Genomic DNA, 14,172 nt, shown 5'->3' with positions numbered 1-14,172 from the left:
AGTGGTTCCTAACTTGTGCTGGACACTGGCATTACCAGGTTGTGGCCCTGCTCAATGACATCAGAATTTCTGGGGCTGGGACCCAGACAGCATGTATTTTGTAAGTGCTGTGGAAGGAACTACTGTCCTAGAGAGATGGCCCCTGTGTCCTCTAATATTATTAGGATGATAATATTAATGGTATTCAAAGTAAAAGTGTAAGCAGCCAGGGCTATTGTGACCCTTATCTTAGGAGACACTCCCACTTTTCCACCAGCTAAGTCTTTGGTCACTCTGTGGTTATTTAAAACAAGTGAAAAGTAGAAATGAAACCCAAGAATTGATATTCATCAGAAAAAAAAGTCATAAGCAAAAAAGCTAAAAGATAATTTTTGTTAAATAATGAACACTCGTAAAACAGCACTGAAATGGTATTAAAATGTCTGATTACTTATTTCTCAGCATTCATCGGATAACTTAAGCAGCATGAAGCAGTAGTTGCACTTAAAAAAATGACAAGAAAATAGCTATTCATTTAGTCGACAGGGAAGGTTCATTTCCTTTTAAAGATCACTGGTGTCACTGCTCATCACCAGGGTGAGTGTCAACACAGGCATCTTTATGCTGAGATGGTATCCACAGCTCCTTTGCCTACAGTTCCTGGAGCAAATTTCAGGGTCTTTCTGGGAGGGGTCTCGGGAGGGACTGTGGCCTGCCCCCCACCCTAGATCAACGAGGCCCCAAGACTGCATATTGCTGCGTGGTGGCTGCTGAATTTGGACATATCCAAAGGAGGCCCAATGTTCCTAGGCTGGGGGCAGCATGGAGGGAGTGTCCACTGGGCCTGGAGACAGACCCCATGTGATTCTGGACTTCCATTTTTAGGGCTGGACCCATCTGAAGACCAGTGGCAGCTGGGAGGACTGCGAGCAGTTCTGTCTCTCTTCCTGCCAGCCCCATTTTCTTCCTGCAGGGAAGGATCGTGGACAGGGAAAATGACGGAGGAGTGAAGCAGGGCCACAGACAGAAGTGACGAGTCCTCTGCCCTCTGCCTATTGCACCATATTCCATAAAAAATAAACACATTTGAATTGTTGTGTATTGCTAATGCTATGGCATTCCAGGCACTGGCAGGCTGCAGAGAGAGCTGCACTGTCATGAATCCACCAGAATCCATCCAGAGACGGCCTTGAGGGTCAGGATCTTTGGAGCTTCCCTTTGGAAGGGTCAGCAGTGCCCATGTGCCTCGTGCTCTACACAGTGCTGTGAAAATGAAATTAAAGGGTAAAAACAAAAGAAACCCATGGGTAGAAAATCCCAGGGCTTTATGGAGTCGTTTGGCAATAATTTATAGTGTACAGCATCACACAGGTGTATCTGTGTGTCCTCCCCTTGCCAGCCCTGCCTTCTGTGCATCTGCACAACTGGCCCCAGATTCTTCTCCTATGTGCCTGGAGGAAGCTCATAGGTGGTTGTTCTTGGAGAGGTAGGCGATGAGGGCCACAGCCACGCCCACGTAGATACCAGTTCCAATCGTGATGGATAGCACAGCCAGGAACAGGGCCCGCCGGGAGCTAGTGCTGGCCTGGTGGAAGTCGCCCTTGGCCACGGCTTTGTTCGTCTGTTGGAGAGAAAAGAGAGAGGAAAAAAGGAAGTCAAGATGAGCAAGTCAGAGCAAATGAAGTGACTGTAGTGTTCACCTCTGGTGCCTTTCCAACTTTGAACTTAGCTGACAACAGACAGGGAGGACTTGCCAAGGGGTAACTGGGTGTACTCCCAGGTGTGATGCAGCTGTTCTATAACTGGCAAGGAAGAAATAGGGAGGTATTGCTCCCCCAGACTGCAAGGCAGTTAAAGCTTAAAAAAAGAAAAGTGTCCCCAGGAATACCCATGGCTGGCAGTACTCCACCACCAATGTGGGGTCCAGCGTCTTGGGAACCAGGATGTGAGGGATAGAGTAGATATTACAGCCTCAGCACCCTTTTTTCTACCCATAGATGATAGTTTATTTTATTTGGAAAACACTGAATTTCCTTTTTTTAAATTTTTATTTATTTATTTTTTTGAGAGAGTGAGCAAGCCAGGGAGGTACAGAGAAAGGGAGAGAGAAATCCCAAGCAGGCTTCACCGTTTCAGCATAGAGCCTGACGTGGGGCTTGAACTCATGAATTTTGAGATCATGACGTGAGCCAAAACCAGGAGTCAGACGCTTAATTGACTGAGTCCCCAGGCACCCCAAATAACACTAGAATATGTTCACACTTACCTGATTTAACTTTAAAACATAGTAGGGGTGTGAGGAAGGAAATTATAGTTCTCATTTCCCAGAGAGGATACTATGGCATAAGGCTGTTAAAGCAATTTCAGGATACTTAACACTTTAGTCTTCAGCTGGTGGCCATGGAACCCAGCATTCCTGACCATTGACTTTCTTCACCATAGCTGCAGTTAGTAAAATTCAACCATCAATAAAATTATGATGTAAGACCAATACCCACATTTCTGGTCACTCAGGTGCCTAATGAGGTGTTGCTTTGATAAAATTCATGTTTCTTGGGATCACAAGATGGATAGGAATGTGAAGGCTTGGGATGTTGTATCTGGTTGGGTATTTTGCAGCAGACCCTATGTACTCATCCCCAACCCCTTCCTTTGCTGTCCCTCTCCACAAGTGAGACTAGAAATGTTACACAAGAGCATGGGGACTGTCATGAGTTTCAGCTGTAACCATCCTAAAAGGACCACTTGAGGAAAATGATGAAATTGGCTGATGGGGGTAGAAGCTACCAGGACCCCCTAACCCCTGGGAGGGTCAAGTGATGCTGACAAGGGTTAACCCCAAGATGGCTGGGGATTCTTTGTGGTCGGGGAAAGGCAGAGCCCACTGTCCAGGTCAATGTCCTAACTCACTCTCTGGCCCATCTCCAGAAAACCAGATCTTCCCTGGGTCCTATCTCCATGTATCATCAGTGGTATTTCTGCATTGTGTAGGCAGGTATGGGTGTGGTATGTTGTTTACTCAAACTAAGGTATGCCAAAACCTTTGCAACAGACCACAAAGGGTTAGACTCAGAAGTAACTCATGAGATGAAGTTCCACCCTGCACAGTCCTGACCCTGACTGATGAAATATGGAGCTCTGTGTCTGGTTGAGAAGGGACTCTGGTCTGCTTGGGATCTCTCTTTTTCCTACCTGTTGGATCCTGGAGGTCAGTTTTTGCCTTCCTCTCCTGATTTTCTTTCTTGGAAGGGAGCTTGGGAGCTCACTGCTGATAATTCTTGATGAAGCAGAGCTAAGGGAATGCTGAATGAGAAGCCTCCTAGGACAATGCTAATTAATTAATTAAGCCTCAATTAGCTGTGTTTCATTTTCTCTAGCAGCACTCCCAAACACCCCAGTGTCTCATAACATGATTCCCTAGAAATGCCCATCCTTAGCCAGGCGGCCACATTCCATCAGAATGGGGCTTTGCTACTATCTCTCATTACCACTACCCTTAAGGCAATCTGCCCTGGGACTTGCTACAGGAGAGGACAGACAGGAAGGCAGGGCACACTGGGCACTCCCTCCCCCTGAAAACAGGCCCTGCCGGGAGTGCCTGTGTCCCAACTGACCCATCTCATCAAGGCTCACATGTTTCAGTAACTATGTTTAGTAGTTGCCTTCCTGGCTCAGCTTTAAGCTCCAGAGACAGGTCCATGCCTGCCTTGTCCACACCGTCTGCCTGAAGCCTGGGTGGATGGTAGGAACTCACTGAACATTTCATGAATGACCGAGTGGGCTGTACAAGATCAGCTCCCTTCAAATGCTTCCAGGTGGTACTGGCACCAGGTGCACCCTCCTGGGTTCTCTGGTGGTCTGTGTGAGGAAGGTAGTGGCACTGGGCAGCCTTGACCTAAGCTCTGGCCCAACTCTGCAGACATCCCCTCTGGCAGGTTCTGAGCCCATGGTGCGAGTGCTCTAGTCCCCAGGAGCCCAGAAGTGTCGGCTGGGGAATCAAGCTCCATGGTTTACTCTCACAGTGCAAGCTGGGAACACCCTCTACGTTTTGTTTGGTTATAGGACAACTGTTCCAACAGGAAGTGTGTTGTGTTGGAGATGCTATCTGCTGAGATGTATCAGAAACAGCAAACAGATAGAGCCTCATTGGCAAGCAGGCTGCTTTTCAGCAATGCCACTCAGCATCTGCATTTTGCGGAAGCTCCTGTGAGGTAGTGATGCTGTTTACACTCCACAGACTGGGCATCCTGGTCTAACAAAGGTGGTCCCTGACACACATCCTTTGTTTCAGAAAATGGATCCTGTGGCTACAAATCAGCTTGTATCTCCTTTGAGGTGCAACCTTGAAGAAATATTTCCATACTGAAAACTTCTGGGCTAAGTCTCCAGGCTTTTCTTGCTATGCAGGAGTGCAGGGGTCTGGTCCTGGATCCAGGGGTCTGTGAAGCCCTGATGCTGAAAGCAGGACTGTGTGCATGTGCATTTTTATGAGCTGAGGGTCAGCCAGGCCTACTGGATTCCCCCAGCAGCCACGTTTCCAGCTGCTCTGACTGCTACATTGGGGTGGGCGGGGAAGGAAAGGAGATACCAAGGAACAGAGCCAACCTGGCATCTCCTGGTAGGGACAGGAGGACATTGCAGATGCTTCTTGGCTGGAATAAGCAGATGTTGTTTGTTTGCCCTAACTGGGGATCTAGACTTGTCTACACCCCAGTGTGCACATGCAGCCCATGGTTTATAAGTGAGTGTGCTGCAGGCATGCTGAGAGGCCTTACTTGGAATGGCATGTGGGTCTCATCAGCACAGACTGCACCATGTCAGATGGCTCTGCAGCAGGACTTCTCAAACTTGGGGCACATTCCAATTGCCAGGAAGCTTTGAAAACTCCTGATGCCCAGGCCACACCCTGGGCCAGGGAAGTCAGAGGCTCTGGGTTGGGACCTGGCTTCTGTGCCTTTCATGCTTCCAGGTGATTCCAGTGTGCAGGCAAGGTCGAGACCAGGGTGGCCAACTGTCCCAGTTTGCTCAGTACTGAGGGGATTCCCAGGACTTGGGACACTCGGTGCTGCAATAGGGACAGTTCAGGCAAACTGGGATGAGACTCACTGCTTTGCAAGAAGGCAGCCCTGGTCTGGCGTGGAGAGCATCCTGATGACCCACATTTTCCCAACAGAATCACCTTTCCATGTTGGCAATAGAAGGAATGAAACTGGGAGAGTTGGAGCTCAGGGGGTGAACTCAGCCTCCTGCGTGTCCCCACCTGAGGTCGTGGCAGCTGTGTGCCCTGATGGCCTGTCCATTCACCATGCAAGGCACTTCTTTGATTCCTGCATGTGGGCATTTGCAGAAATGGAAGCCACTCACACCCTCAGCTCTCACACTTTTGTTTTTAGCTTGTGGGGTGTTATTTCTAAACCTCATTCCCTCTGGTTTATGGCCCTAAGGAGTATTGGCTGGCATTTTACCTCCTAATAGCCTCCTTTATAATGGCAACATGGGATTGACCTCTGTTTTTGTGGGGCCAACATACCCTGCAGGTGGGAGCCCCATCCTTGATCCTAGTCTGTCCTCCTGGAAAATGCCTTCTGCTGTGGAAGGTGATGTGTGCCAAAGGAAATGGACAGCTTAAACTCCCTCTCGCACTTTGTTCTTAGGCATTCAAATAACTTACTTGAGTCGTCTTGTGCTTGTCGGGGGCCCCTTCCTCCTGACTTGCCTACACCTTTCCCACTTTCTCTAGCTGCCAGCTACAGACCTTTCCACAGGTGGACCCACTCACATTGTCTCCAGCAGTGCCTGCTATAGTCCCCACGCCCTGCAGCACAGCATGCATGGCCTTCTTGACCCTGAACTCCAATACTGCCCAGCCTCATCTTCTCCCACAGTGGGGTGACCTGCCACCAAGGCCCTCCCACTGTGGGGTCAAGGATACTGCCAGCCCCTGGGAGTGTGCGTGTGACTTTACTTAAAATCATGTACTCTACCTACTTTAAAAGGGGAAGAGGGAGTCTGAGAGTTGGTGTTCCCATCTGTGCAGTGGACCAATGGGCATGACGCTTGGTCAGTGGAAGCTCTGACACTGGCTCCTGCCCTTCACTCTCCAGACCCACGCTCTTCCCACATTTACCTGCCTGTGGCTGGGAGGCTGCCCTGGTTCCTTCTCCCTAAGGGCCTCTCAGGGAGATTAGAAGAGGGGGACAGGGCTCACCACCTGTGAGGGCTGCAGAACCGATGACTCCTGCAGGTTCAAACCCTCCATCCTATTCTCTCCAGGCCTCCTCATTGTGGCTTCTCTGACATGCCCACTCCAGTCACATCCCTGTCCCTTGTGGTCCCCATGCCAGCCATCTTTGTAAATCAGCCCTCTGCAAATGATCTAATTGGGGTGAGTCATCTATTTCTTGACTGACCAGCTACAGCTAAGACAGCAATAAAATGTTTGCATCAGCTGTGACGTGGCTGTGGGCCTGGGGCAGGCTCCCTGAGGACCTGACCTGCAGGCTTTTTGTTGCCTGTGAGAGGCCAGCAGGCTTCCAGGCACCCATTCTGGGCAGCCTTCTCTCTCCTGATGGCTGTGTTTATCATCCATTGCTGAGGAACACATCATCCCCAGCTTTGGCTTCAAACAAGAATAAGCCCTTCCATGTCTACCAGTTTCTGAGGGTCAGGAGTTTGAGAACTGCTCAGTGAGGTGGCTCTGTCCTGACCTAAGTGGGGCTTGGGCTGCATCTCCTCTTTCCTCAACATCCTTACTGAGTTATGGGCTGAGGCAGGCCACAGGGCTGGGGAAAGGCAGGTCTCACTGGCTCAGTGTCCCCTTACTGGAAGTTTCTGGCTCCTTCCTCGTGGCCTTGTTCACCTCCAGTCTGCCCGGACTCTCCTCCTAGACAGATGGCCTGTCTTTGGGCATCTCAGGATCTGCTCCTGGGGACCCTTTCATGAAAGTAGCTATGGCTCAGATTGGCTCCTGCTTGCACAGGTGAATGTGAACTCCCATGAGGCCAAGGGATGCACTCATGGTGTCACAGTCAGGAGCTCCTCCAGTCAGATCAGAATCAAATCTGTGCCAACTCTTGGGGCAGTGACAATTCTGGCTCCTGGGACTAGGCTGAGAGGCAGTCCTCCCATGGAGCTCATATTCACAGGGTGGTTGCCTACAGGCAGCTTTCCCTCAGCATCACCTCTGTCACCCCTGAAGGCAGAACTGGGAGGGCCAACTGGACAGAAAGAAGCATGACACTGTAAGCCAGGCCCTCTGGCCCAATCTATAAGCAGCTATTCCCATTTGTACCCATGAACAGGATAGGAAATCCACCTGCTCCTGATTTGGGGTGGGAAACTTCTCCCTTGGGACTGGGTTTTCCTTCCCTGCCCTTCCTCCAACAGGTCATGAGTGAATTTTTTACTTTCTTTTGGGGGCCTTTTGCTTAGAAGACAGAAAGTACAGGTGGCTAGCAAGTTCTTGATCAGCACCTAGCTGTACCTTCTGTGGGACCCAGACTTGCACCCTCTGGAAGGTGGATAAAGTCATAAGGGAGTGGGGAGCCTTAAAACACTGGGGCATAAAGAATCTCCAATCAGAAAGCAAGAAGCCTCAGACTCCACAGGGCACCTTGGGGGCCTGGCTCAGCTACAGGCCTGACTGGGGAAATGTCCCCCTCCCCCCTACACCTTGGAGGCGCTGAGTTCTTCAACAGCCTGTTGGAACATTTCACACTGAAACACTAAATGGGCACTCTGGTTCTTTGGTTACACAACTACCCTCATTTATCTGGTTGTGAAGATACATAGAAAACCTGACTTTTAAACTGAAGAGCAAAAGGAAAACAGTGCTAAAATTCCTGAAAACCACTGGCTTCTTCTCCTCTCTCTTGAGTGAAGGGATTTAAACTGAGGAATTAAAAATCATATAAACAAAGAATGCACAACCAGGACAAACACACTGTGGCTGAGTGTGAGGTCAGTCAGCTGTGCCACTGGGGTCACACCTCCTGAGGTGAGGCCAGGCACCAAATCAGACCACCACGTTAGGGGCACACGTCATCTATCACAAGGCAGGAAGCTTCTTATACTCATTTAACAATTTAAATTTGCTCAGGTTTTCATGATGAGACAGTCCATCTTGCAGAGAATTAGTTAAATTTACATTCCTTGGGTGGCACTTATTAATACCTTTGCTTATTTATCCACAGAAACGTCTCTCTGTTGGTGGTGACAGAACTTTCCTAGTCGTAACTTTTAGCGGTTTCATCTGCAGGGACTGGCTTCTTCACATAATCTCTGACTAGATTCTAGGCCCTGCTTTCCTCTGATGCTTCCTGTGTGTCCAGATCTTGCGACAGCTGGAGATCAGCCAGGCTGTCCAATTCTTACCCACTTTCCAATGTGGCTCCCCTTCTTGTTGCCCACCCAGGTCCTGGGTTTACCTGAGATATATAAGCCCTTGACCATATTTGTCTGATGTTACCTACCTTTCTTCTTCTGCTCACTCACAATAGCTAGAAGTTCTGTTTGAGGCTAAATATCATAAGAGACATGGTGCTGGATAGCTATATAGTCGCTGAACATTTCCCAATTTTCAAAACAGGAGAGGAGAACCAAATCAGATGTCTGAAGCCCTGTGTCCCCACGGAAAGGACAAAAGGGTTGGGTGTTTGGAGGCAGGGAAGGGAATTTTAAGGAATCTTAAAGCATGCTGTGAGACCCAGGCCCACTCCATTAGGAGGGCAGGTGTTTGCCTTTCACTGTAGGCCCAGGGTGAGCAGGTTAAATGGGCACTGGGGTTCTCATGTATGTTCCTTGCACTGAGGGAACATGACCAATTCCTGTCTGGAGAATATAAAAGGCAGATGTGGGCTTGCCAGTGGCTTCAGGGTCAAGGCTGAAAGAAGTGCTGCTCTGTGGGGACAGGCCAGGCCCTCCCACCAAGAACTAGACATGGTGGGCTGCCACTGGGACTGTCTTAGATCATGCCAAACAGAGGCCAACTGAGGGGCAAGCAGACCTCCACAGAAAATGCTGACAAAGATGCATGGCTTGTCTCATGCAAACTGTAGTTGAGGATGCAGAATGCATGTGGGATCTGCAAAGAACCCACAAGAATGCCTAGATGAGAAAAAAGCTGTATACATCCTCCAGGCCCAGAAATCATGAGCCCTCACATGACAGCCTGAGTTGGGTAAGACTGCTCTACCCTCTATCTGGCCATGTCTACCATGTGAAAGGGGAAGACACCATGGCTGGCAAGCAGGGAGGAGGGGAGTGGGGGAGATACTGCTCCCCTCCTTCCCAGGCGTGCAGCCATGCCCCAGCCAAGCACATCTTGAAAGAACTGTGCTGTACAACCCCGCCCCCCCGCACCAGGCTCAAGTGGGAAAGGGACACGGTACCAATTACTAGTGAGAATGTGGAAAAAAATTCTCACACAGCCCTGGTAGGAGTGTAAATTCTTATCACTACTTGAGGAAACTATCAGTCTTCTCACAGCTGAACATATGAGCACATTATACAACAACAAACCTACTGTTAGTAAATACTTAAATATTACTTATATGTTCACCAAAGAACATCTACAAGAATGTTTGTAACAATGACCATAATAATAGCTCCAAACAGGAAGCCAGACAAATGTCCAACAGCAGTAGAAAGGATAAACAATAATGATACCCAGTAATGGTAAGGAAATAAATCTCAGAAACATAATGTGGAACAGAAGCTGGACACAGGATTCTATTTACATAAGTAAAAAACAGGCTAAAGTAGTCTATGCTGTTGGCATAGAAGTAGGTTAGTGGATATCTTTGGAGAGGGTCAGTAACTGGAAGAAAGCATAGTTTAAAAAATCTACTCTTGCACCCAAGATAATTTTAGAAGTGATTCTACCAAAAATTAAATGACCATATGAGAACTATTCATAAAGAATAGAGAAACTCATTTTATGAAACTAGTAAAACCTTGATATCCAAACCAGAGAAGAGGGAAGGAAAGGAGATGCTAAATTCTCTATACACACAGATGCAAATCAAGTGAAGGTATGCCCTGGCTTCTCTCTACAGACTGCTCTCTAGCTCTGTATTTGCAGTGGCCTTTTAAATTCTTAACTCACCTACTATATCCTCAGAGAGCCTTACCTGCCCCTGCTGAGGGAGGGGCTGCTGGGGGTCCAGCACTCACCACTCTGGTGCCTTGTAGCTGCATGTTTTAGGAGCCTGGATGGGTTCAGCACAGTTTACTCCATGAATATAGAACAGATGACAGTACAGCCTTTTCTACCATGGTTTCTGAGTGCAAACACACTTTGGTCAGAAACATTTCCACTACAACAGGAACCCTCTGGGGCATCCCTGTGGCTGACAGTCACTGGCCTTATATAGAGTCTACAAGCTGATAAGGAAGATATAAATCAGGGGTATCCACAAAGGAAATATTTATAATCATGACCCCTTTCTGTGTAAGGTGAAGCCTACTTGGCTCTGCGGCTGAGCACAGGAAAGGACTTGGCTTTTTAAGTTTGGGCATGATGCAATGCTCTGCGTGACAGAGGGAGAAGGGTTTGCTGCTCCTCAGGGAATCCAGGAGAGGAGGGGAAGAGAAGAGCCAGGAAGAGGGTCAGAAGGTGGGTCAGAGAGGGACTGTCTAGTGTGTGCCATGCAGGAGAGCTTTCTATGAGGATGGAGGTGTTCTATGTCCGTGCTGTCCAGCATGGTGGCCACTAGAATATGTGCCTCATGTGACTGTGGAATCTCTCATGGGGACATACACTAGCCCCAGACCTCGTGTCACTTTGGCAAGGTTCTCTATGCCAAGCTCCATACCCCTGCTAGGACACCATCTCCCCTTCTTGAGATGATCTGGAATGTTTGAAAGGGTCTGGACTCTGGTCCTTCACACATGGGCCAGGAACCATGGGCCAACATTTGTCTTAGCTCTGGGTTGAGTTTCTCACAATCTTTGTCAAAGTCTTCACTTCCCTTGGCTAGAAGTATTGTTTGAGCGTCTAGTAAAATCATGATTTTCTCTTAGAGACACCCTGCTGCTTTGGTTCTCTTACACTCATTTTGAGGGGAAGAATAGGTAAGGTTGGATGTTTCTACGTTCCACATCATCCACGGACACATTCATTCCATTCCCGTAGAGGAGCTGGGTCCAGGCACAGCTGGGAGGGCCTGAGCAGAAAATGCCAGCACCTAACACCAACCTCCAAGATTTGTGACAGGCTCCTGAAGACACCTGCTGCCTCCAGAATCATCTCTTTGGAAATTTATAGAACTTTGGATATTTTATGACTCATTTTTCCTCTAGTACCAATATCTGTCTGGCTGGATTACATTGCTTTGCATTATTGCAAAGGTTATTTCCATTATTCATTACAGTTAACATTTGGTATGTACTAAGGTACTCAGAGCTGTACTCAAAGAAGAGGCAGACTCCATGTAACATTCTGAAGGAGAACAGCAAGATAATTGGGACATAAGCCACAAGAATGGAAGACCTCTCAGAGGCAGGTGCTCTCACACCAATCCTCAACACGCGTGTTTCTTTCCTCACATGTATTTATTTTCACATGCATTTTTATGATTTCCCCTATTTTAAGCCATTTAAAACAACAGATCTTCTATTGCTAATTAGGTCCGAACAGCAGAAAAGAGACCCGTTAGGAAACAAATATACCGATTGTGTTTGGGTAAAACCTGACTCAAACCTCAGTCACCTGGGCATGGGCACTGAGCACCGGCCTTCCAGGAGCCACTCCACCTGACTTTGGTCTGGGCCCCTGAACTCAGGGGGGAGGGAACATCCTGTAGAGATGTCATCAAAATCATTTCTGCGGATCTCATTTCACAGAGAACACAACTGCATCTACACACACACATCAACAGTGGCCACTGTGCCACGCTCATGTGGGATGTATGAGCTACTGCCACCTCGCATTCTCCATGAGGGCTTAGAGAAGCCACCAAACCCTAGAGGGCACTCAGCTCCTGCAAGTGCTTCCCAAAGGGACTTCCACCCTGTGGCCGAGGTTGCCAACTCGTTCACACCCTTTCTCCCCCACAGGCTGGCCTCTGGCCCCATCCAGAGAGAAGACTGCCTTAGTTTCTCCACACACTTGTTTGTTTGCCTGTGAGGGGAGGGCTGGAAGGCTGGGACTCCTCAAGTGAGAGTCCAGGGAACCTGAGTGGAACCTAGGCAAAATGGGAGCCCCTGGGGAGGGTGAGGAGACCTCCACTCTGCACTGTCTCCTGGTGTCTCCCACTGCCACCTCCTTGCCCAGGCCACCCTCTCTGTGCTCCTGCCCAGTGCCCCCAGCCCCACCTGCTTCTTCCAGGGTCACATGTGGTCAGAAAGCAGATTGTTAGGGAATAAAAGTGATCATGAGATCATAGGAAGTTCTATTATTAAATAAGAATTAGAGACAAAATTAGCAGGACTGAAAATTGTCACCCTCCCCATTTCTCAAATTTGAACAGCTATAAATGGCTATACATTTGGCTATTCGCTTATTCTGTATCTTTCATTATTTTAAAAATATGTGCTATATAAATATATATGTGTATCTGTATATACATAGACACACACATACCATATATTATATATACATAGACACACACATACCATATATATATATATATTTTTTTTTTACATGCACGCCTTCCCCAAATATGACATTCATAGGGAAAGTGCACAATTCATAAGCATACAACTTGGTAAATTTTTACAACATGCACATACCTGTGTAACCAGCGGGTTACTGGTTGGAGAGCAGAACCGAGTCAGCTCCTGGAAGCCTTCTCTGGCCCCTTGCTGTCACTCTCCCCCAGCAGTTATCACTTCAGAACTTCCTATAACAGATCCTAGAGTGTAGACACTAGTGTGTGTGGCTTCCTTCACCTGTGAGATTCATCCCTGTTGGTTATATAGATAATTTATTGTCTAGTGTCCTACTGTATGAATATTCTGTAACTAATTTGCCCATTTTCTTGTGCAAATATAATTTCCAGTTTCAGGCTATTATAAATAAGCCTGCTACAAACATTCTAGTACTTTTTAATGAACATATATACTTATTTTTGTTGGTATGCAGCTAGGAGTAGACTTGTTGATAATAAGGTATGCATAATAAGGCTCAGTCTGTAAAATAGATTTTATACTCACAGTAATATGCATGCAGGTTTCTAATAAACCAATGTTAACACATTATCATAAACTAAAGTCCATGTTTTAAGCTTACTCTCCACCTTCTGTCCTGGGATCCCGTCCAAGATACCATATTGCATTCAGATATCATGTCTCTTTAGGCTCTTCTTGGCTATGATAGCTTCCCAGGCTTTCCTTGCTTTGGATGACCTTGACAATGTTGAGGAGCACTGGTCATACATATTGTAGGATGCTCCTCTACTGACAGTTGTCTAATGGATTTGAGGGAGGAATACCACAGTGGTAAAGTGCCCTTCTAATCACTTCATGTCAAGAGTACATCCTATCAACAGGACTTATCACTGGGCATACAGACCTTGATTGTCTGGCAGAAGTAGTATTTATCAGGTTTCCCTATTCTAAAGTCACTCTTCTTTCTACCTTTGCATACTGTCCTCTGTCAAAGGAGGTCACTGAATAGCCCACACATGATATGAGATATGTGCTTTTCTTCCTTCAGGGTGGAGTATCTACATAAATCATTTGGAATTCATCTGTAAGGGAGATTTGTGTGTTCTCCCCCATGAATCAATTCATCCAGTCATTTATTTATATCAGTATGGACCCTGATATTATACATTATACTTTGGCTTATAATTCAATACTATTTGTCACTTTGACCATGAAAAGATTTTTCAGGCTGGCTCCTATGTCCCCTTGACATGCCCCCATCCTTTTGATTTTGGAGCACTTTTCCCTTTTTGTACTGTAGGATGCTGCTTCAGGCTCATCTTGTATATTTCCTGCCCAAATCCTATAATTAGCCATTTCCCCATGGACCCCTGATTGCTTTTATTGGAAAATTGGTGTTAGAAACAAAGATCTGGGCACTGGGTATGCTTGTCACTATAGAAGTGCCATTGATTATGGGCTTTCTCACTATAGAGTTAGGAAATTTCAAATCTATGTATCATCTATCTATTATCTATCTATCTATCTATATCCATGAGCATCTAGTAGTTGTCTCAAACTGTTTGGGTACTTAGCTAAAGGGCA

The 14,172-nt window shown here is 47.3% G+C and overlaps 1 protein-coding gene across 3 annotated transcripts in view; it reads right to left on the bottom strand.

Moving 5' to 3' along the window:
• Positions 1–432: 432 nt before the first annotated feature.
• SYNDIG1 (synapse differentiation inducing 1) overlaps positions 433–14,172 on the bottom strand; it is a 186,834-nt gene continuing 173,094 nt past the window's right edge. For all 3 annotated transcript variants that reach the window (XM_047853322.1, XM_047853323.1, XM_047853324.1), the window contains exon 4: positions 433–1,600. In XM_047853322.1, the coding sequence (XP_047709278.1) occupies positions 1,442–1,600 (159 nt within the window). In that variant the 3' untranslated portion in view covers positions 433–1,441. The remainder of the gene's footprint in view (positions 1,601–14,172) is intronic.

This window comes from Prionailurus viverrinus, chromosome A3 (genome assembly GCF_022837055.1).
Source record: "Prionailurus viverrinus isolate Anna chromosome A3, UM_Priviv_1.0, whole genome shotgun sequence".
NCBI classification, from domain to species: domain Eukaryota; kingdom Metazoa; phylum Chordata; class Mammalia; order Carnivora; family Felidae; genus Prionailurus; species Prionailurus viverrinus.
The sequence above is the reverse complement of the archived record's forward strand: the minus strand, read 5'-3'. Positions and strand labels throughout refer to the sequence as shown.